Source organism: Dermacentor andersoni, chromosome 11 (assembly GCF_023375885.2).
Source record: "Dermacentor andersoni chromosome 11, qqDerAnde1_hic_scaffold, whole genome shotgun sequence".
Taxonomy (NCBI): domain Eukaryota; kingdom Metazoa; phylum Arthropoda; class Arachnida; order Ixodida; family Ixodidae; genus Dermacentor; species Dermacentor andersoni.
The window spans coordinates 65729118-65749660 of record NC_092824.1 but is presented as its reverse complement, the minus strand read 5'-3'; the positions used below and the strand labels follow the sequence as shown (position 1 = coordinate 65749660).

At 45.3% G+C, this 20543-nt stretch overlaps 1 protein-coding gene across 2 annotated transcripts in view; it reads left to right on the top strand.

The window, feature by feature from the left end:
* Atac2 (Ada2a-containing complex component 2) overlaps nt 1-20543 on the top strand; it is a 45037-nt gene that overhangs the window by 24038 nt on the left and 456 nt on the right. For both annotated transcript variants that reach the window (XM_072285543.1, XM_072285542.1), the window contains 7 exons: nt 160-246; nt 2618-2668; nt 4146-4261; nt 7404-7496; nt 8281-8405; nt 9757-9805; nt 12956-13088. In XM_072285543.1, the coding sequence (XP_072141644.1) occupies nt 160-246; nt 2618-2668; nt 4146-4261; nt 7404-7496; nt 8281-8405; nt 9757-9805; nt 12956-13088 (654 nt within the window). The remainder of the gene's footprint in view (nt 1-159; nt 247-2617; nt 2669-4145; nt 4262-7403; nt 7497-8280; nt 8406-9756; nt 9806-12955; nt 13089-20543) is intronic.

Here is a 20543-nt window from a genome sequence, read left to right as displayed (position 1 = left end):
GTAATCAACCTAAGAAACTATAGTTGTGTTGACACGTTCTACCTTGTATATAAATGATAATTAGCAGTGGCGTTTCTGGTACTCCAGGCCATTAGAATTCTGAAATCTCTACTTGTTTTGGTACCGTGTTAGTCTTTTTATTTCTCCATCTTTTTTTAGATCAAGCGAGCACGGAATCTTCCAGTTTTTGACCTTGACGCCCTAGTGGGGCAGCTTTCACATCGGCCAGACAAAGATTTGCAACAGGTAAGATGTCAAGAAGAGGTGTTATTGCTTCCATGTCACTTTGTTTGTACTATGTAAGTCATTTGGAATGGAAACACTGCAAACAGTGGGACAACGAAGAGACACAGCGCTGTGTCTATGCCTCTTTCTTGTCCAGTTCTTTGCACTGTCTTCATTTCAAGTATACCATGAACCAACTAGCCCAACAGCAAACTCTCCTGTGTAAGCCTTGTTGACAACATAGAGCGTATGCAAAAGGAAGTATTTCATAATTCACTAGATTAAAAAAAAAAAAGTTTCAGTTGTCTTTTACCACTTTGCAGGTTTCTGCAGAATTCATCTCGGTAGAGGGCATGTTTTTGTGCAGAAACATTCCTTTATTGTGCAATGAACAATCTAGATGGTGAACAGAGTAAAAAGAAACTCATAGGATGGTTACGACTTTACAACACGAATGTTTAAGCGTTAACTATGGTGTGGACCAGGCATTTTCGCTCCTGATCTTGAGCTCACTGAATCGCCTCGGCATCTGTAGGTCCTGCTTCTTCCTTGACAGTTGAGTGCAAAGGATGGTTTACAACATTCTCGTTTAAACTTCTATGCCCCTCTCTGATGCTCAGCGCTTACCAACCTTCAAAGCATACACTGGCGCAACCAAAAGCGCTATGACAATGACAGCATGAGGACAATGGGATGATGACGATGGAACGACCACAATGACGGTATGACACAAGTGTATGACCACAGTTGCTTAAAATCGGTGTCATAATTACGACTGAATGATGACAGCATGATTGCGATAAAATTATGTCGATGGAACAACAAAGGTGGTATGATGAAGACATTGTGACAACATTGAGATGATGATGACTGTATGACAATGATGGTATGACAAAGACACACAACAACTCTATGGCGATAATTGGGAGGTGCCGTGGCGATGATGGTGACAGCAAGACGATGATGACATGCCCACTGGCATGACTACATACCCAGCAGCACATACCCATGGGAAATGTAGACTGCATTATCTCCTGGATCGGCCCCCACTGCAGAAAGCGTGAACGGCACCAATAGCACAAGACTGCAACCAGCGAAGAAAAGCTAAGGCTTTAATGAATGGTGAATACAGCTATGATAGTACAGAACAAACGAGTACAAAGAACAAAGTAGTAGTGTACACGTACAAGTCACCTGCAGCCACAGTACAGTGGACAAGTGCAAAAAGATAATTAAGTGAACCTGGACTACAGTCAGGAAAGTTAAAGTTTGCACACCGTCGCATAACCAAAATGTCTAGTCTGTGTAGAATAAGGGAGCTGTACAAGTTTTGCCAATGGCGTAGACACTCATGGGGAGGCTCTAGCCAGTAAAACAGACTTCCAACCAGTTATCAACATGCTAGTTGATAGTTTCTGGTGTTAAGAAAAGGTTAATGACAATAAGTAAAGTAATTATCTCACAAATGAAGTAAACTTGTTCATGTAGGTAATTTATTTAGGATAAGCATTGAACAACCTTCATATACCTGTAGCAGCTATAGAAGTTCAGTCAGGTATATACATAGTTTAGTTTCTTGGACTATGGACACATTGTCAGCTGAAAGAACCAATGACAGGTCTGCCATGAAAGATCACCTGATATCCAGAGAGGTTACACATTTTTTTTGGCATTGTACATTACAAGGCAATGCAGCTTCAAGATATCACTTGAAAGTGTCTTTGCACAGCGCTTGCTTAAACATGACATGGTAGTGGACGGCTCTGCATTTATTTTTAGCTACCTGGTGTTTTACACATGCGACAATCTCCATATTGACTCATATATTCGCCGACTCATATACTCGTGCTGTGTGCCAGAATGACATAGCAGTCACTGAGCAACTGTGGTAGGTGGAGCTACTAACAACATGCAATAGAGCACATAACCCTGAACAAAAAGAATGGGGAAAGTGTGGGTGTGCTGGTACTTGAGTTTCGATGTTAGTAGCAGGAGGCTAAGGTGACAAAAGACGAACACGTTGCATCTTGTGTTGTGTTTTGTCCTTTTGTCATTGTGTCACTACGAAAATTGAGGAAAAATCATTTTTGTTACCGCATGCCAGGAAAAGTTAGCTATAACACTCTCTTTTTGCAACTAAGGTAGGCACTTAGGGCCAGTGTGACTGCCTGATATAGAGACATGTACAAAAAGAAAAAGACAACAGAAGTGATTTTAGTCTACTGTGGGCCAGCTTCTTATCCACGCCTTATTTCATCCACAGAATGGTCCCCACTCTTAAACTATGCTGTTTTTAATGAGCCTAGTGCACCAACTTTAGCAAGTCAAGCAGCAAATCATCTGCTGTGTGTGGTGGCAAGATCATTAAATCAGTGTTCTCTCATTGGTACAGGAAGTTCACCAGCCCAGGCGGAACACGAAAGACGTGTTGGACAGATTTCAGGTGAGTGCCGTAATTCACATAGTGCTCACACTCTTCATCTTCACTCAATATGAGAACAAGAAAACAGTAACAAAAACTTAAGAAGCACTGCCACATGCTTTGCACATTTTCGCCATGTATACTCCGTCTGGCCATGGGTGTTCATATTTGTGCCTGCTGCATTGCACTTACATTGAGGGTGCGTGCCGCAAGCTGTTTGAGAAATTGTAAAGCTGTACTTGCTTTTCTTTGCATTTGCCTTGCGAGTACTGTGCAACCATGCAATGTCTCTGATGTTTTGCCAGCTGCTAAAGAATGCAAAGCTAACTGCATTCGGCAACTTTTGTGATCATTGTTAGCGTTTCGAAATTAAGAACTGCAAGCTGGCACAGCGTGCTTAGTGTGTTGTAAAGTTTTGAGACACCAAGTCTGCCCGCTCAGTATGCTACATTCTTACATGCAAAACAGTGCTAAGACGAGACAACACAGAATGAAGATGCCTAGGCTAATCTTTGCACTCTTGTTGCATTTTCAGGGTTGGGTGGTCTGCTTCATAAGCTGTGCTGTGTGATTCTTTCCATGCATCCTGCTTGCTACTGAAGTTGCTCAGTTGATGTTCAGGCCTCTTTATATTGGGTGTGTGCCACAATACAGTGTCTGAGCTCTCGTGAGAAAAACGGCAAGCTGTGCTAGCTGGTATGGGTTCGCATAAATACAATAGTCCAGAATACATCATCGAAGTTTGAAAATGCTCAACAGCGCTAAAAAAATGCACACACTGAATAAAGGAGCACAGACACATATTTTTGATGTTGTAGAAACCCTATACCACACACTTTTTTTGCATGTAAAAGGATGCAGTAAATGAGTACAAAGAACGGAAAACGTAACATGCTTACTGTTTGAATTTAGTACCAAGTTTTGTTTCAAAATGCTGTGCTTGTGTCACCAACATTATCATGACATCATGTAGCGTAAGGCTATATGATACTGCTAACAAAAAAGGAAAGAAAAAGTATGGTGCAGGTTTCTTCTCTTTGTGCTCACATTTTGCAGATACAGTGATCACAGAAATGAAATGAGCTCTTGGATTATGACGCATTAACATTCTGTGTACCAAAACTGGTTGATAAAAACAAGTATTTTAGTAAATTATTCAGAGCACACTGATGCTCGCAGTATTTCTGCTGAGGCTTAGAGAGCTAAGACTTTCATTTAACACAAGAACAATTACAAATAAAAAGAATTTTGTACCAGTACTTCCTCAACCTGCAGCTCTGCTTACATGCAGAGAACAAGAAAACTGGGATAAATTGGTTGTGCTTGCTACATGCGTGCAGGTACACACACTTGCAGCCAGGTGAAGCATTCGAAGGATGGCTGCCACGTGCATGATCTAATGTTCTTATCTCGAACGCCTCGATTGTTTCTTTGGATAGCCGCTCTCTATGCTGAAAGGAATCGAGGTGTTGTTTAACCTGCATCTTTCATTGTCCAGGTGACTATAGGAACTGCTCGCATGGTGGGAGTCCCAAATCACGTGTCATTCGTGACGCGCATACTTGGTCTTGAAGAGGAACAGTTGGAGTGCATAGCCAGCCCGTACACTCAGAGGTAAGCAGTGTAAGATGCAAAAGTCGGCACTTGTAACAACCACTCTCTTGATAGCACTTTCCCGTAAGCAAATGAGGCCACTTGTGTAACTTCTCAAAAAGTTTTGTCGCCGTGGCTCGAGCTTGTCTTGGCAACACCGCTTACACAAGTGCAAGCCCTCGTGAGAGTATGTTCGCAGTGTGCTCCCATTCGCCCACTCAGAAGTGACATTACGCAGTGGCGTTTTGAACACTGCAGGACTGCGAAGCTTTTCCACTGGACACTCCAGCAGAATTCAAGTACTAGTTGTTTCTGTACACTTTTGAGAGTGCTTTTTCTTAAAGGGATTCTAAAAAGGAAAATTAGTTTCACCTTTCTTATTACATTACACCCTTCTAAATTACCAACAAAAGCCACTCTTACCCTGAGATAGGGCTTGGTAAGGCAAGAAAAGACGCAGAAACAAAAGATGGGTGGGGATGCCACGAAGCTCACACACCAGCTCTCCACGACGACAAGGTTTTGACAGCACCTGCTTAGCCCTAGTCAATTTTTCATAGGTAAAGATGGATTACATTGTATTCTAAGGGAACCAAAGACTGAACTTTGCGAGTACGTATCAAGAATGTTTATTGAGCTGCAATGGCCGAAATATGAAAAATTATTTTGAAATATGCGACATTGCACTGGCATACTGGAGCTGGGGTTTCAACGTGAAATTACCATGAAATAATTAAAAGAGTACTTTATGAGTACAATATTTTTTTCCACCTAAGTAGGTTCCATAGCACAAGTCCAGTCCAGTTATCTGCTTTCATTGTATCACTTTAATGCTTAAGTACAGCAGAATCTCATTCTTAAGTTTTGAGAAAAGAATGTACTAACGCACTAACGTGCCAACATATTAATGAGATTCTGACATGCATCGAACTGGCGGGGCTTGAGCAACCCACGACACACGTCATTTTCCTATTGCATAGTGTTTTAAGACGACAACGTGAAACTGAAGCGGAATCAAGCTAGCACTCAGTGCTGGAATACAATGCCGCCAGATGCTCACTTCACGTAACCTGCAGCAGGGAACGGCGGCATGTTTTGGTTACCACCTATTAAAGCCGTGCAGTATGCTTCCAATGGTGCTAGGCTACATGCACTGTGAAACAGATAGGTGAAGATGCTTATTGCAATATGATCGGCGGCCATAGCTGTGAATGCAACCTCCTACGATCCAAGAGGAGATTTGTTAGCACTACCAAAAAAAGAAAACTGAGTGTGTGCCGTATTTTGTCACGTGACATGGGTGGGTGAGTACTGTGGAGAAGTTGCCATGGTAGGTACTTACTGCTCTGTCGCACATGCCTCACTTCTTTTCTTGCTCGCATGGCATCTAGCGGCTGGAAAACGTATCATGCGATCTCAGTTTGGCAATGTGCTGATGATCGGTGCCGAAAGGTCGCGTTTTTCAGGAATGTATGAACCAAGAAAAAGGAAGTGTAACTGTATTGCGTCATTTCTTGTGTTCTCGATTACTAACGTTGGTGCCGGGAAATCGTATGTAACAGAATCGTATCAACGAGGTTTCACTGTATACCGCTCTTGGGGTACCTGTGATATTCCATTGTGTTTGTATTGTGGGGCTTTGCTGATTATTACATCACATATGGACACCAAAAATAAATATAGAACACCACTTTCCCAGCACAGTAACAAGGAAAAAAAGTAATAGGTAACATATCAATATTTTACGATCAGCACTGTATTTTCACCCAGATGTGCCATTTCGAGCAATTTTTAGCAAGTAATAGGCAATGTCATCAGTCAATGACACATCCAAAAGATGTTCAAGTTGGTCACAACACTGGGTGTACATCAGCCAATTAATTTCTGCAGGTTGGCACTTGAAGCACGATGAGAGTTCCAGGTGTAAGTTTGGAATAGGTATGAATAGGTATGAATATGTATGATTTAGGTATGCCCAATAACATCTCTTCTTACACGCAAATTTTTGCCAGTGATTGTATAACATGCTGACCGATTGCCAGCTTTGAAAACCACTTTATTCTTCAAGGTAACCTTCAGCGCATTAGCGACTGGTGCAATGCCTGGCAAATGATACTTAATTCATCTAAATGCAAGGTAATGACTCGCACACAAACGCTTTAACTCAAATTTTTCTTACTATATAAATTTCGATCTAGTGTCTGACTCTTGAATGTACAAATATCTAGTCATTAATCTCACACCAAATCTTCCCTGGGCCTCTCATGTAACAACCATATGTGCTACTGCTTCAAAAGCGCTAGGGTAAATTCGTCGCAACCTACGTAAATCCCCACGTAACATCCGAAAATTAGCCTTTCTGACTTTCGTCCATCTGCAGCTCGAGTTCGCATAACCGATATTGTTTCCTCATCATGAGTACTTATTCTGCATATTAGAAGCCATCCAAAACTGAGCTAGTTGATTCATTTCCTGCAATTACTATAGGCAGTCAAGCATAACTCTAATGAAACTTGACCTTTCACTTTATCCATTAAGCAGTCGTCGTGACGTGGCGTTGCTGTCCTTGCTCCATAAATGTGTTCATCAAATGAAGTCATCATCCTTGCTGCTGGAGCGTGCAAGTTGCACATCGCAACGACTGCATAATGATTTAAGCTTCGCTCGTACATGTATCTACGGAAACACGGATGCGTTTGTCAGCTTTGCCACGAGCCACCACCCGCTTGTGGAATTCCCTTCCTGACAGCACTGTCATGCAAACAGACAGAGATAAATTTAGGCAACTCCTGAACATGCAGCTTCTGCCCTAAAAATGTGTCATTCTATATATCTATGTAATGTCAGGCTGATTTTTTTTTCTCTCTCTCTCTCTCTTTCATGCTTTAAACTACACTTTTTCTTACACAATGTTTGATTACGCCTGCAAGCAGTGTGGATGTCAAAATTTATTTAATGTTTTGTTTGCTACCGCATCTTCTTCATCCATAATCCTGTTTTGTAATGATGATTTCTACTCATCTTTGCTGTATTCACATGTACAACTGTATTGCAATGGTGCCCCCCCCTTACTCAATGCTCCTCATGGGACCTATAAGGTATCTTGAAATAAATAAATAAATAACTTTAGCTTACATCGACTGCATGGTGTATTTGCTTCCAGGACACTGAAGCCATTCATCTTCAGGGACTTTGAAGCGAGGCCACTGAGGCTGAAACTTCTGGAAGAAATACTGTCCCACAAGCTCAATGCGAGGCAAGTCACAAGCAAAGAGAAAAAAATCCCATTGAAGTTGTAGCCATGCATGTGCACTAGCCATTTCATTTTGGAATTACCTTGACGGGCTGGTTTACTGAAAGAAAGCATGCAGTGGTTCTTCAATTGTGAGTCGTGAAAAGAATCTCACAATTTGTTTTTTGTGGGAAAGAAATGTACCCATGATGATTCCAACAGGTCAGCAAAGGGTCTTCTGTAGTTATCTTTTTTTTTTTTTAACAGCGGCTTACTGGTGCCATGTGAGCAGTGCCAAATTAAAAACGTCTTTGAGAGTGTCGTTAACGCACTTTCATGTAATTGGTGTGATCGTACAGAAGTGGCACAGTGACTTGCTGGCTATGGGCCATCCAAGCCAAGCCGTTTCCGAAACATGTACGTGTGCCTGGAATGTGCTGTTTCAAGTTGCTATGGCTTCCTATGTGACATTTTTGCTACCAGAATATACATGCTTTTAGCAGCGAGTCAACAAATGCTTGCCTCGCTGCAAATTATTTTGTGGATCTTAGAGTATTGGTTTCGTTATGGAAGTAAATGCTCATTGAAATAAAATAAGGCTAGCCAGATTTTATATTTACTTCATGATATGCAATAATTTGTTACGTCTGGAAGTCGTTATATCAAGATACAACTGTAATAGGCAAGAATGTTCAACTTCGTCTCCAAAGCACAAAAAACAAGTGCTGCATTCACACGATCTGTGGTCATGTGATGTCTCACCCAATAGTATCTTACGTTCTTCTTTTATTTTTCATTTGTGCAACAGGTTCAGGGAGGAGTCTGTGACACAATCTGCAGAACGCCATCCCATCGACTTCTGCTACGTACGCCCACAACACATACCTGTTGTCAACGCCATGTGCCGAACCTTTTTTTGGCCTGGAATTGACTGTAAGATTTCCACTGTATCTGTGAGAACAGTTATTGCCATAATGCATGCAGAAAGCTGTCTCTTTTGATGTCAACATACACAATTTTCCTTATTGGAGGGAATTGAAACATGCCTTTACTTGGCACAGCACTAATATAGGAGAATGGGAATAGTAATTTTTGGGATCAAATGAAACACAAAACCAACAGTGAGCAAAGCAAATCTAGCCGAGTAATGAACAGCCTTTTTCACTATACAAAACAATATTCACATTCTTGTATATCCACAACATTAGCAAATACTGTCAGTCATTTTATCAAACATAACGAAGCAGGGTTTATTAAATATGTATGGAGCTCTGAGAATAAATGAGCAGTTTGTTCATATAGTCGGGACTCTTCAGAGTAAACTGCAGTCAAACCTCGATATAAGGAAATTGCACTTTCAGCAAAAAACTTCTCTAAATCGCGAATTTCGTTAATTAGAAGTTTTAATGTTTCAGTAGCAAAAACAACTTCACAAATTCCCTGAGAATTCCTGGTAAATAGTATGTTGTTAGCAGTAAACAAATTGCGTGAAGGTCGGGCCATAATAGTGCAATTATGAGCGCATGCAGGGAAGAAAGGTTACCTCCAAGATACGGCATGTGGCCCGTGTATGCACAGGCACAAAGAGGAGACGTGCATGCTACAAACAGAGGGCACATAAGCCCACATGCCTGCCCCCCTACCCCCCTCCCTTAACGCATTCTTGATTCACGTTACCGCACGTTCACTCCTTCTGCATCCCCTTAGCGCAAAAGGAATCGTTAGCTCTCGTGTTACTCCGCGCCCTGCAAGAAATTGTTTATCAACGCGACGAATGGCGCAGCGGTGCCCAGCCCACAGTGTCCCAATGCGTGCACTTTGACGGCGTTTTTGCTGCTCAAAATTTTTTTTCCTGTAGGCCGCTTGAAATAATTTGCCTCAGCCGACATTTTTATACATTTTTGCTAGATATACTGGCTATACAGGCTCCAAGTACATCCTTGAACTGGCTGAAAACTTCATTAAATGAAAACTGTGTCACGAAATTACTTCGTTAAATCGCAGAAAAAAGATAATGCATGGTTTCCAATGGAACCAAGATCAGGAAATTAAAATAGGTCATTACATCACAAATTCAGTTAAATCGAGGTTTGACTGCACATGGTCAAGCATTATCAGAACGTTGTTTTAAAAGGCAGTCCTGTGGGCCAGTTAAGCACCTGTACATACTATCCAGACTAAATTAGGAATGCGTGTTGTCTGTGGCTATAGCAGAGTGCACTCTAGTGCATACGGCCTAAGTTATCTTTGTCCGAATCCTCATCCTCCCTTCACATTTTTGCAGTGTCGGAAAGCCTCCAGTACCCAGATTTCAGCTGTGTCGCCATGTACAGGTAAGCATTACTATAGGTGCTGCCCTGATAGGCACCTCTACCACAACAACTTTAAATCAATTGCCATATTTAATTATGTACCTCAACATAACACAAGGGCTCTAAGTTTTTGAGGTCTCAAATATGTATGTATGCAGTAGAACCACATTGTGTTCCCCAATTTGTACAACTGGTCTAAGGACACTCAAGATACCCCGTTCGGATCATGCACTTCAGCTGTTCTTTTCTTTTTAACCAAAATGTACTTTCTTATCTCCACTCTTTTTGTATATGCGTCAACAATGACATTCTATAGCTAGCTTTCAGCAGACGTCAGGGACGTGGCTTTTCGCCGTCCTGGTTTACCGTCATGGCGGCTGCGATGATGTCGGTGCAGAATATCCACTGCCACCTCATTGCGATAGAGGCCCGACCAGAATGCTGCTGGCACCTGTGCCAGAGCCATTAGAAAACACCCGTGTGATGTGCTTGCACCACAAGAAATGCATCCCGTCATGCTCCCGTGTTTCTTGTTTATGCAGCCTCTCGTGGCTACGATGACATCAATGCAAACTGTCTATTGTGCCGCGGCGATTTTAAAATCGCCCCACTCTTTGACCAGCATGCAATGCTAACAGCTTTAAAAAAACAAACAGGTGCGAGTATGCACACAACATGTGCCTCTTGGCTGTTCATCCGTCCAGTCCCCTGTCATTACTATATTGTCACAGCATAGATATTTTCACCGTAGTAGGTTCTGGAACGTGGTGAATACATACTGATTTAGGAAATAAAATAAGGAGTGTATACTCTCACTCACACACATGCAAACATATCTACATCAATTCAACGACATAAACCTTTGAACAAACATTACTATGGAACACTTCTAGGTATGGAGTCTAACTAGTCTGCACACTACAAAATTAATTCATTGGAAGTTCACACTTCACCATACGATTCGGTGTTGGATGTCAGAGGAGGTCACGGCTGGAATAATACAGGCATCGAGAGGGCTGCTGCTGATGTACCCAGCTGGGGCCGCGCGGCGAGATGACTTGTAACAACGGGCCAGGAACGTAGGCAAGAAGGGAAGTCCAGAATCATAGAGGCTGTGCTCCGCTGGACACCCTGCAGACATACACCAGCTTCAATGGTTGAAACAGGCTCAGGAGCACCAGGCATATGCAGAAGCCCAGACCCATCGTCCTACAGGCTGCTTCTTCCGCTGCTGCTGCCTCCTTCTCTCGGCTTTCTCCCTCACAATGGCGCCACTCCCGCGTTCCAAGCTCCCGCCATGAGGCTCCCCGGAAATTCTTTTTCTTTTTCACCTTTTTCGGGTGCCATTGCACAATCATACTCGTGCCTTCATCCTCGTCGTCGTCGTCAGCTTTCTTTTGCAGCACAACGTGCACCTCGTGACATATATTAAACCTTGAAAAATGCAGTATGTTAAACTAGAGGCCCCTTTAAAAACCTCACCATGCTGCATAGAACTTCAGCCGATAGTGCTGCACTATGTTGCATGGCTTTACACCCTGCAATTTACAAATCAAGGTGTAAGGCACAGGGCTGGCATTCCTCCATAGCTCAACCCCTATGGCCTGAAGTTGACCTCAACTTGCCATTTTTCCTCAACCTTGCAAAGCACAGAGCAATGGTGCCTTTTGAACATAGGGGACGCTACAGATCAGTAACACTTCTCAGCAATTCATGCCATGATGAGTGCCTTGCTGTGAAATGTAGACTCAAGAAACAGCATCATGTAGCCTGGCGACCATCTCACTTAAAAGGCAGGTCTTCCCTCCACTTTCTGGAATCAAGATGGAGCGTTGAGTCATAGCCTCAATACTGTATTTTTTCTATGCCTGCCCTGTGACACCACAATCTGGGCTGACATAGAGGGCACCACTTTTCCATTAGTTGGTCACAGTTTATCAGGCATGGTTAGGGTCATGTTAAGCCTATTTCGTCGCGTTTCATGCGGGAGCAGAACAGTGGAACCAGTGCACAGCATAACTTGACCATATCCTAACAAGTATGAAATGTCTCGAAATGTGGCACCAGTATAGGGAGACACTGGCTCCCATGTATTTTGGTGTGATTTGGCAGGCACTGTAAAAATAGAGGATGCTGTGATGAGCGTAAAAAATTTTAAGGAAGGCTTGAATGTTCAGGGTCCAGCACGTGCTGCCGCTGGTGGTACAGTCGAGCCTACTTATACAGTATTGAAGTGCCTAGCAAATCCCATTGTTATAACTGACAATTGTAATAACTGGATTGCACGAAAAAAGCAAAGGGGATAAGCAACCAAAGATTTTAATTAGACAGAAAAAAGTGCTGTCGAACCCACTTATAGTTATAGTAGCTATGTATTATAGTTGTTAAACCCACAAGGTTTAACAAAACTACTTAGATGCAACAATGAGAAGCTGCCACACTGTGAACGTTTGTGTGTAAAAAACTGTTTACTGCAATGTTCCCATGCGACACTATTGGCTATAACAATTAAATCTGGCTACTAGGTCTCTGCACCGAAACGAAGAGGAATGCGAAATTCAGGAAAAGAGGGGCGCAGGTGCGTGAAAAAATAATTCGAGCCACTGCATTCGCCGGCGTGCCACACACCTTCACCTCACCCGCCTTTGTGCCACACACCCTGCACGGCATGCTTTCGTCACATTGCGGGCTTTGCGCACCCCTCTTCTGCCTTCCTTCCACCTCTCCAATGAGTGAGTTGACTGCGCCGACCTTGGGGAGGTTAAAGGGAAACGGGAGAGGAGTGCGCGAGGCTTGCGAAGTGACAAATGCATGCTGTGCAGGGTGTATAGTAACAAAGGCAGGTGTGGTGAAGGTGTGGGGCACACTGGCGAACGTGGTGGCTCGCACTTTCTTTTTCTTTTTTCCAAGGATTTGCGCTCTTTGCCCTTTCAACACACACACGCACCCATTAGGCAGATTTAGTTGTTACAACCGATAATGAGACATGGGAGAATTGTAGCAAGCAGTTTACTTCACCATAGAAAATACGCCCAAAAGATGACGATGCATTTGCTGCACATTGTTATATTGATATATTGTTAAAACCGGTATCATTGCAAGTGGGTTCGACCGTACCTGAATACACAGGCTGTTTGCATCACTTAGTCTAAACCTTCTAATGCCTTGCAGGAAACTGGTGGTGGGCTTTGCCTTCATGGTGCCTGATGTCAAGTTCAACGAGGCATACATCCCGTTCATCTTCACACACCCCGAGTGGCGAAAATCAGGCATTGCCAAGTTCATGCTCTACCACCTCATTCAGGTACTCTGACGTGTGCCAGTTGTGAATGCTACAAAATAGCTTATTGTGGCACCTCCGAGGCAATCCTTGTTGGAAAAGGTGTTCGTGGGTTTGAGGCTCATCATTGCAGTGCTGGGTCAGTGGAATGGCATGCCGCTTAGGATCACTAATTATTGATCAGTTTCTCAGATGCAAAAATGAACTAATAAGTTTTTGCAGGATTAAATTAGCTGACACAGCAAGGTAGATTTATTGCTCTGTATCTACAACATAATGTCACTTTGAATTTTATCTACATGGTAAATTTTGGAATAACATCAATAACGCATACTATAAATGGAACCTAAATCAGCGCCTTACATTACTGCTGGTAGTAATATCTTATTGGTTAACAGCCACTCTTGATGGTAGTAGTGTCCTTGAGTATTGGAAGCTCATGATGAACATGTATCAGAAGATATGGACCTAGGGGAGTGGCCAGAAAGTGCTGCATTGTAAGTAGCAGGTGTATCTGCCTCATCACCACTTATATGTTCAATTCTCAAATTAACTGCACAACTTTGTGTTTATGCTTTTGTCAGATGCATGAAGTCATGCATGCATGCATGGCTGTATCCGCTGTACCCCAAAATATGAAAGAGTTGCTGAATTTTTTCATTTCTTGAGAAGATTTCTCTGTATTACAGTTAGTGGCTAGCCCTCTTGACTCTATTATAATAAGCTGAAATGACATGGAGCTCTGCAAATATGTCTGCAGAGGCCTCTTGTCAGGCTATATGTCTTGGAGTCAGTACAGTGCTCATCGAATGAAACACGTCATTTTACGGCTAACTAATGTGCATACTTTTGTTTCCACCATCTGCATTCTTGTGATGTCTACATAATTTTGACTTGTACACCTAGATCAGTTTTCACATCACCTTTAGTGACCAGATTCATAGCGTGACGACATGGTACTTTTGAGTACTAATTGCCTGTATGGAGAGTTCTATTGACAGTTTCTCTGTCGCATTTTATTTCTCGAGCACTGTATGCATGCTGTAACTGTGGAAAGAGCAGTTACCTTCACGGTACACAATTAGTTGTGTGCTCCTAGAAGCCAGCAGTGCATAGAATGGCCAAACTAGAATACAGTGCATGGCTGCTGCCTGCCTCATCTCACGTCTTTTGATGACCCGAGCAGAATGGCCTGCTTCTTACTGTGGCGTCATGTTATCGGAAGCACGCATGCAAGAGCAACAAACTGCAAGTTGCTACTGTGCATTTTGTGCAGTCTTTCTCCTGCTAATTTAGAAATCCGTTAGTGCTGAATCAATGTGGTTATGGCGTGTTAATTGCAACCTTGAACAAGACGATCAGCACTATTGAGCAGATGTGTCGGTGAGCAGTCTTTGATGTCAGGCGTTGCATCATCGCACAATCTGTGAACAGTTTTGCCATGTTAGATTGTGTCGCAAACATTTCTGGAGTGCTTAGTCCAATAACATTGGAGGGTGTCACATAGCACAACACCAGTGTCACACCACAACACCATAGCGACAAAGGCATCAGCATTCGTCCTTTCCTTTATTTTGCAATGGCGGTTCACAATAATGATGAATAAAGCCCTGCAGGCATCCGATTTTATGCATAGCTTTCTGTTTATTTGCGGCACAACTTCACACAGAGAGAGACCCAAAAGTCCCCCCTCACATTATATTTGCGGTCACGTTATTTAGGTGCAAATACAGTGACTGCTTCCTTCAGGTATTTTATATCTTGTCTTTAAAGGGTTAAAGGGCCCCTAAAGATAAACATAGGTCAGTATAGAGTGATAAGGTATTCTTTGAAACCATATTTTCGTTATTTTTCCTGCAAGAGGTTGATTACTAGAAGAGGAAACGAAGACCAAGCTTTTGCTAAGAGATTTATTAGCAACGGGCGCGAACGGGTAGCTATCACAAGCGTTCGGCCAAAGACAGCAACCACGAGCTCATGTCGGTGGCGATGGTGCTGTGGCGCAGGCAGCTACTCTTCTTCGTTACAATCGCCCTCCGCAGAAAAAGGCGCCATCCTGGCGGCTTAAGGCGAAGAGACTACTATTGGGTCGTAGTACGGCTTAATGCGAGAGACGTGGACAAGTTCCCGGCCGCGATGGTGTAGGTCCGTCGATGGCGTGAGCGGCTCTACGATGTAATTGACGGAGAACGTTTGCTCGAGAACGCGGTAGGGTCCTAGGTACTTTGCGACAAGTTTTGAGGAGAGGCCGGGTGTAGTAGCGGGTACCCGAAGCCATATAAGAGAGCCAGGCAAAAAAGTTGGTGCAGAACGGCCGGCAGGTTGACGGGATTGCTGCTGCCACTGGTCCTCGGTGGAAAAAGAGCGGGCAAGCTGGCGGCATTCCTCGGCATGACGAGCAGCTTCAGATAGCGGAGTACTTTCGGACGCGTCAGGTGTATATGACAGAATGGTATCGAGAGTAGTAGAAGGTTCTCGTCCGTATAGGAGAAAGTAAGGGGAAAAACCAGTAGTTGCTTGGGTCGCAGTATTGTACGCATACGTCACGAAAGGGAGAACTTGGTCCCAGTTTGAATGATCAGAGGCGACGTACATGGAGAGCATATCGCCAAGAGTACGGTTGAAGCGCTCAGTCATGCCGTTAGTTTGCGGATGGTACGCTGTACTGGTGCGGTGAACGATTCGGCATTCGTCGAGTAGTGCCTTCAAAGCATCGGAAAGAAAGGCGCGGCCTCTATCGCTCAGAAGTTCGCGAGGGGCACCGTGGCGAAGAACGAAATGTCGTAACAGAAACGATGCAACGTCGCGGGCGGTGGCAGTCGGCAGAGCAGCTGTTTCAGCATAGCGGGTCAAGTGATCCACTGCAACAATAATCCAGCGGTTGCCTGCTGGAGTGGAGGGTAGCGGTCCGTAGATGTCGATACCAACACGATCAAAGGGCCGACGAGGGCAGGGAAGGGGTTGTGACGGGTAGACTTGTCCGGGAGGTAATTTTCGGCGTTGGCACTGAGCACAGGAGCGAATGAACTTTCTGACATAGTTATACATGCCGCGCCAATAAAATCTGATGCGTAGTCGAGCATAGGTCTTGAAGAGGCCGGCATGTGCGCACTGAGGGTCTGCGTGGAAAGCGTCGCAAATAAGATCACGGAGATGGCGGGGTATCACGAGAAGCCACTTGCGACCGTCAGAGAGGTAATTACGACGATAAAGAAGGCCGTCGCGAATGCAGAAGTGGGTAGCCTGGCGGCGAAGAGCGCGAGATGGTGAAGAGGTGGATGGATCAGAAAGGATGCTGATGAGAGCACCGATCCAGGGATCCTTGCGCTGCTCCGACGGCATGTTGCGCAGTGCATGAGATGGTACTGTGGGCTCAAGGGCGGATAGGCAAGCGCAGTCAGCGGAGACCGGTGAGCGAGAAAGGGCGTCAGCGTCCGTGTGTTTGCGGCCGGAACGGTAGAGGACACGGATGTCGTACTCCTGTAGCTTAAGGGCCCAGCGAGCAAGTCGGCCAGATGGGTCTTTAAGGGTAGACAGCCAACAAAGGGCATGATGGTCAGTGACGACATCGAAAGCGTGGCCATACAAATAAGGACAGAATTTTCCAAGGGCCCAAATAATGGCTAAACACTCTTTCTCTGTAACAGAGTAATTAGCCTCGGCCTTTGTCAGAGTTCGGCTTGCGTAGGCAACGACATATTCATCAAAGCCCGCTTTTCGTTGTGCGAGTACGGCGCCAAGTCCGACGCCGCTGGCATCGGTGTGGACCTCTGTGGGCGCTGCAGGATCAAAGTGGCGGAGGATAGGTGGCGAGGTTAGCAGGCGGCGTAATTTCGTGAAGGCGTCATCACAGGCGGGTGACCAAGCAGAAAGTTCTTTGTCGCCACTTAGAAGGCCTGTCAGGGGTGCACTTATGGAAGCGAAATTTTGAATGAAACGTCGGAAGTATGAGCATAAACCAAGGAAACTTTCAAGCTCCTATAACTTCTTTGGTTGCGGAAAGTCGGTGACAGCGCGGAGCTTGGCTGGATCTGGAAGGACACCGTCTCGTGATACAACATGGCCAAGAATAGTGAGCTTTCGGGTGCCGAAACGACATTTTTTTAAGTTAAGTTGAAGTCCCGCGTCAGTAAGGCATTTGAGAACTTGCTCGAGACGGCTGAGATGGGTTCGGAAATCAGCGGAAAAGACAACTACGTCATCCAGGTAGCATAAACATGTGTTCCATTTGAGGCCGCGTAAAATATTATCCATCATTCTCTCAAAAGTGGCTGGAGCGTTGCACAGGCCAAAAGGCATTACGATGAATTCGTACAATCCATCAGGTGTTACAAATGCTGTTTTAGGTCGATCAGATGGTGCCAAGGGGACTTGCCAGTATCCGGAACGTAAATCCAGCGAAGAAAAGAACTCAGCTCCCTGCAAACAGTCGAGGGCGTCGTCGATGCGCGGTAACGGGTAAACGTCCCTGCGCGTTATCTTGTTCAGACGTCGGTAGTCGACGCAGAATCGAATAGAGCCATCCTTTTTCTTAACGAGGACGACCGGTGATGCCCAGGGACTGTTGGAAGGCTGCACAACGCCACGCTTGAGCATGTCAGCAACCTGGTGGTCAATGACACGGCGCTCAAAGGCGGAAACTCGGTAAGGGCGCTGCCGTAAAGGTGCATGACTGCCGGTATCTATCTGGTGAAAAACGGTCAATGTGCGGCCTAAACCGGAAGCATGGCTGTCGAAAGAAGCACTGAACCTCTGCAGGAGAGCAATAAGCTGGCTTCGTTCTGAAGATGACGTGCCATCGTCGATGGAGCAGTGGAAAGCGTCGAGGAGTGACTGATCAATCGCAGAGTCACAAGTAAGTGCGCCAAGGCCCGCAGAAGTAGAAACGGCAGGAGTGTCAAAGATGCAAAAGGTGTCGACCGGTTGAACAAGGCCTAGGCATTCACCATGAGATAAAGCTGAAGGGCAGGCTGTGGGATTGTCGACGACCATTTTCGTGACGCCATTGCGAAGAGTAAGGAGAGCAAAGGGCAGCGGAGAACATCGGCCGTGAATGAACAGCTCAGAGGGCGTAAAGAGAACAGTGGCATCAGAAATAGCGGCGCACGACACAGGCACAAGCAGGGAAGAGCGTGGAGGGACGGAATTGTCTTCGGAAACAAACAGTTTAACACTGGAAGGGTCGTTTTCGATAGGCTCGACGTCGGGAAGTGCAGAAAGTTCGAGTTCGGCGTGACAACAGTCAATAACGGCGTTATTATTTGCAAGGAAGTCCCAGCCTAATATGATGTCATATGAACAAGTGGGCAGCACGACGAATTCGACGGTATACAGTAGACCTTGAATGAAGACGCGAGCAGTACAGGCAGCGAGAGGCGTTATATTTTGAGCATTCGCGGTTCGAAGGGAGAAGTCGGAGAGAGGCGTCAAAACCTTTCGTAGTGTGCGGCAGAGTTCGGCGGAAATTACGGATACGGCGGCTCCTGTATCTACAAGTGCCAGGACGGTGATTCCTTCGACAGAGACTTCAATGACGTTGGCTGGAGAGGGACGAGGACTTGGGCGTTGCGACGTGGACGCAGTTCGTGCCTCGGGAACTGCGGCCATCAGTTTTCCTGCTTGGTGGACACGGGACGACGCCGCATCGGAGAAAGCGAGCAACGACGGGGAGATGGTGAGCGGCGAGTAGAGGCGGTTGGGCGGTCAGGGGAAAAGGAAGAGGTAGGAAGGCTAGAAGGCGAAGAGGAAAACGGAGCGGGGAAAGGTGGCGCTCGCCGGATGTTCTGAAGAGGAAGCATGCCACGACGACAATGGCGCACCACGTGACCAGCACCACCGCAAGCAAAACATATTGGGCGGTCATCGAAGGTGCGCCACTGGTGGGGGTAAGGTCCGAGTCGCGGTTGAGGATTCGGAAAATGCTGTCAGTCGGGCAGCGGCATAGGAGGAAAATGCCGGCGGTCGTGAAGCGGCATAGATGGCAGCAAAAATGTCGGTGGTCGATGCATAGAGGGCGGCAGGGGCGTTTGTGGACGAGATCGGGAAACTGCTTCAGCGTAAGTGAGAGGAGCCGTGACTGGTGTCTGCTCAACGGCTGGAGGAATGGCTTGAGAGACTTGTTCTTGAATGAAGTCGCGGATCGTAGGATGCAAAGCAGGGGGTGGTTCCTGGACAGAAGATATCAAAGATAGCTGGCGGGCGACCTCTGCGCGAACGAATTCCTGGATTTTTACGAAGAGAGCAGCATGGTTGTCGTAAGGCTTGATAGAGAGTCGGCGGGTGGGGTGGGACGTCGGGTGTGAAGCCGTTGCCTGCGCAACTCGTCGTAACTCTGGCACAATTCTATCACTTCAGCGACAGTGTGTGGACTCTTCGATAATAACAATTGAAATGCGTCGTCCTGAATACCCTTCATTATATGTTTGATCTTCTCCTCCTCTGACATCGACGCATTCACCCGTTTGCAAAGGTCGACAATGTCCTCAATGTAGCTTGTGAAGTTTTCTCCGGCCTCTTGGGATCGTGTGCGCAAACGTTGTTCTGCACGAAGCTTTCTTACTGCAGGCCGACCGAAAACTTAGGTGAAGTTGGTCTTGAAGACCAACCGCGAAGTGAGGTCGGCTTCATGGTTTAGAAACCATAGTTTCGCAACGTCCGTAAGATAAAATGCGACGTTTCTCAACTTGGTAACGTCGTCCCACTGGTTATGGGCACTCACTCGCTCATAAGACGAGATCCAATCTTCAACGTCTTTGTCATCTGTGCCGGAGAAGATAGGGGGATCTCGCTGACGCAAGGCACAGGCACAAACCAAGGTGGCCGGCGCCGTTGGAGGAGCTGGAGGAGTGCGTGCATCGTCAGGCATGATGGGGGGTAGAGTGCGACTCCGAAGTTCCAGGGTGGTCGAAACCCAGCACCTCCACCACTTGCTAAGCGATTTATTAGCAACGGGTGCGAACGGGTAGCTGTCACAAGCGTTCAGCGAAAGACAGCAACCACGAGCTCATGCCGGTGGCGATGGTGCTGTGGCGCAGGCGGCTACTCTTCTTTGTTACACTTTCATTTATCAAATTTCGTGCCAGTACATCAGTGTGACATCACTGATTTCAAGGTATCTTCCCGTAACTGGGCCATTGTGGCTCAGTAAATGTTTTTGATACTTTCTAGGTTTTCTTTTACTCTTTTAGAATACAGTGTAGACTGTCTTCATTAACACAAAATGAACTACGTTTGAACAAACACCATCGAAATCCATGACATCACAGTAAGGTGGTGCAGTAACTTAAAAACAGCATCGCCAATCAGCTTTCATTCATGCATCCTTTCCAGTTCATCAAGCGTCTTCTCAAAGTAAGAGCGGCTTTTTTGGAATTGTACAAGGGTAATCTACTAATATAGATGAAATTATTTTTCTCTTTAGTTTCCTTTAAAAGGGAGCACCCATTTAGTATTTGGCTACCAGTTACAGTTGTGTTATGG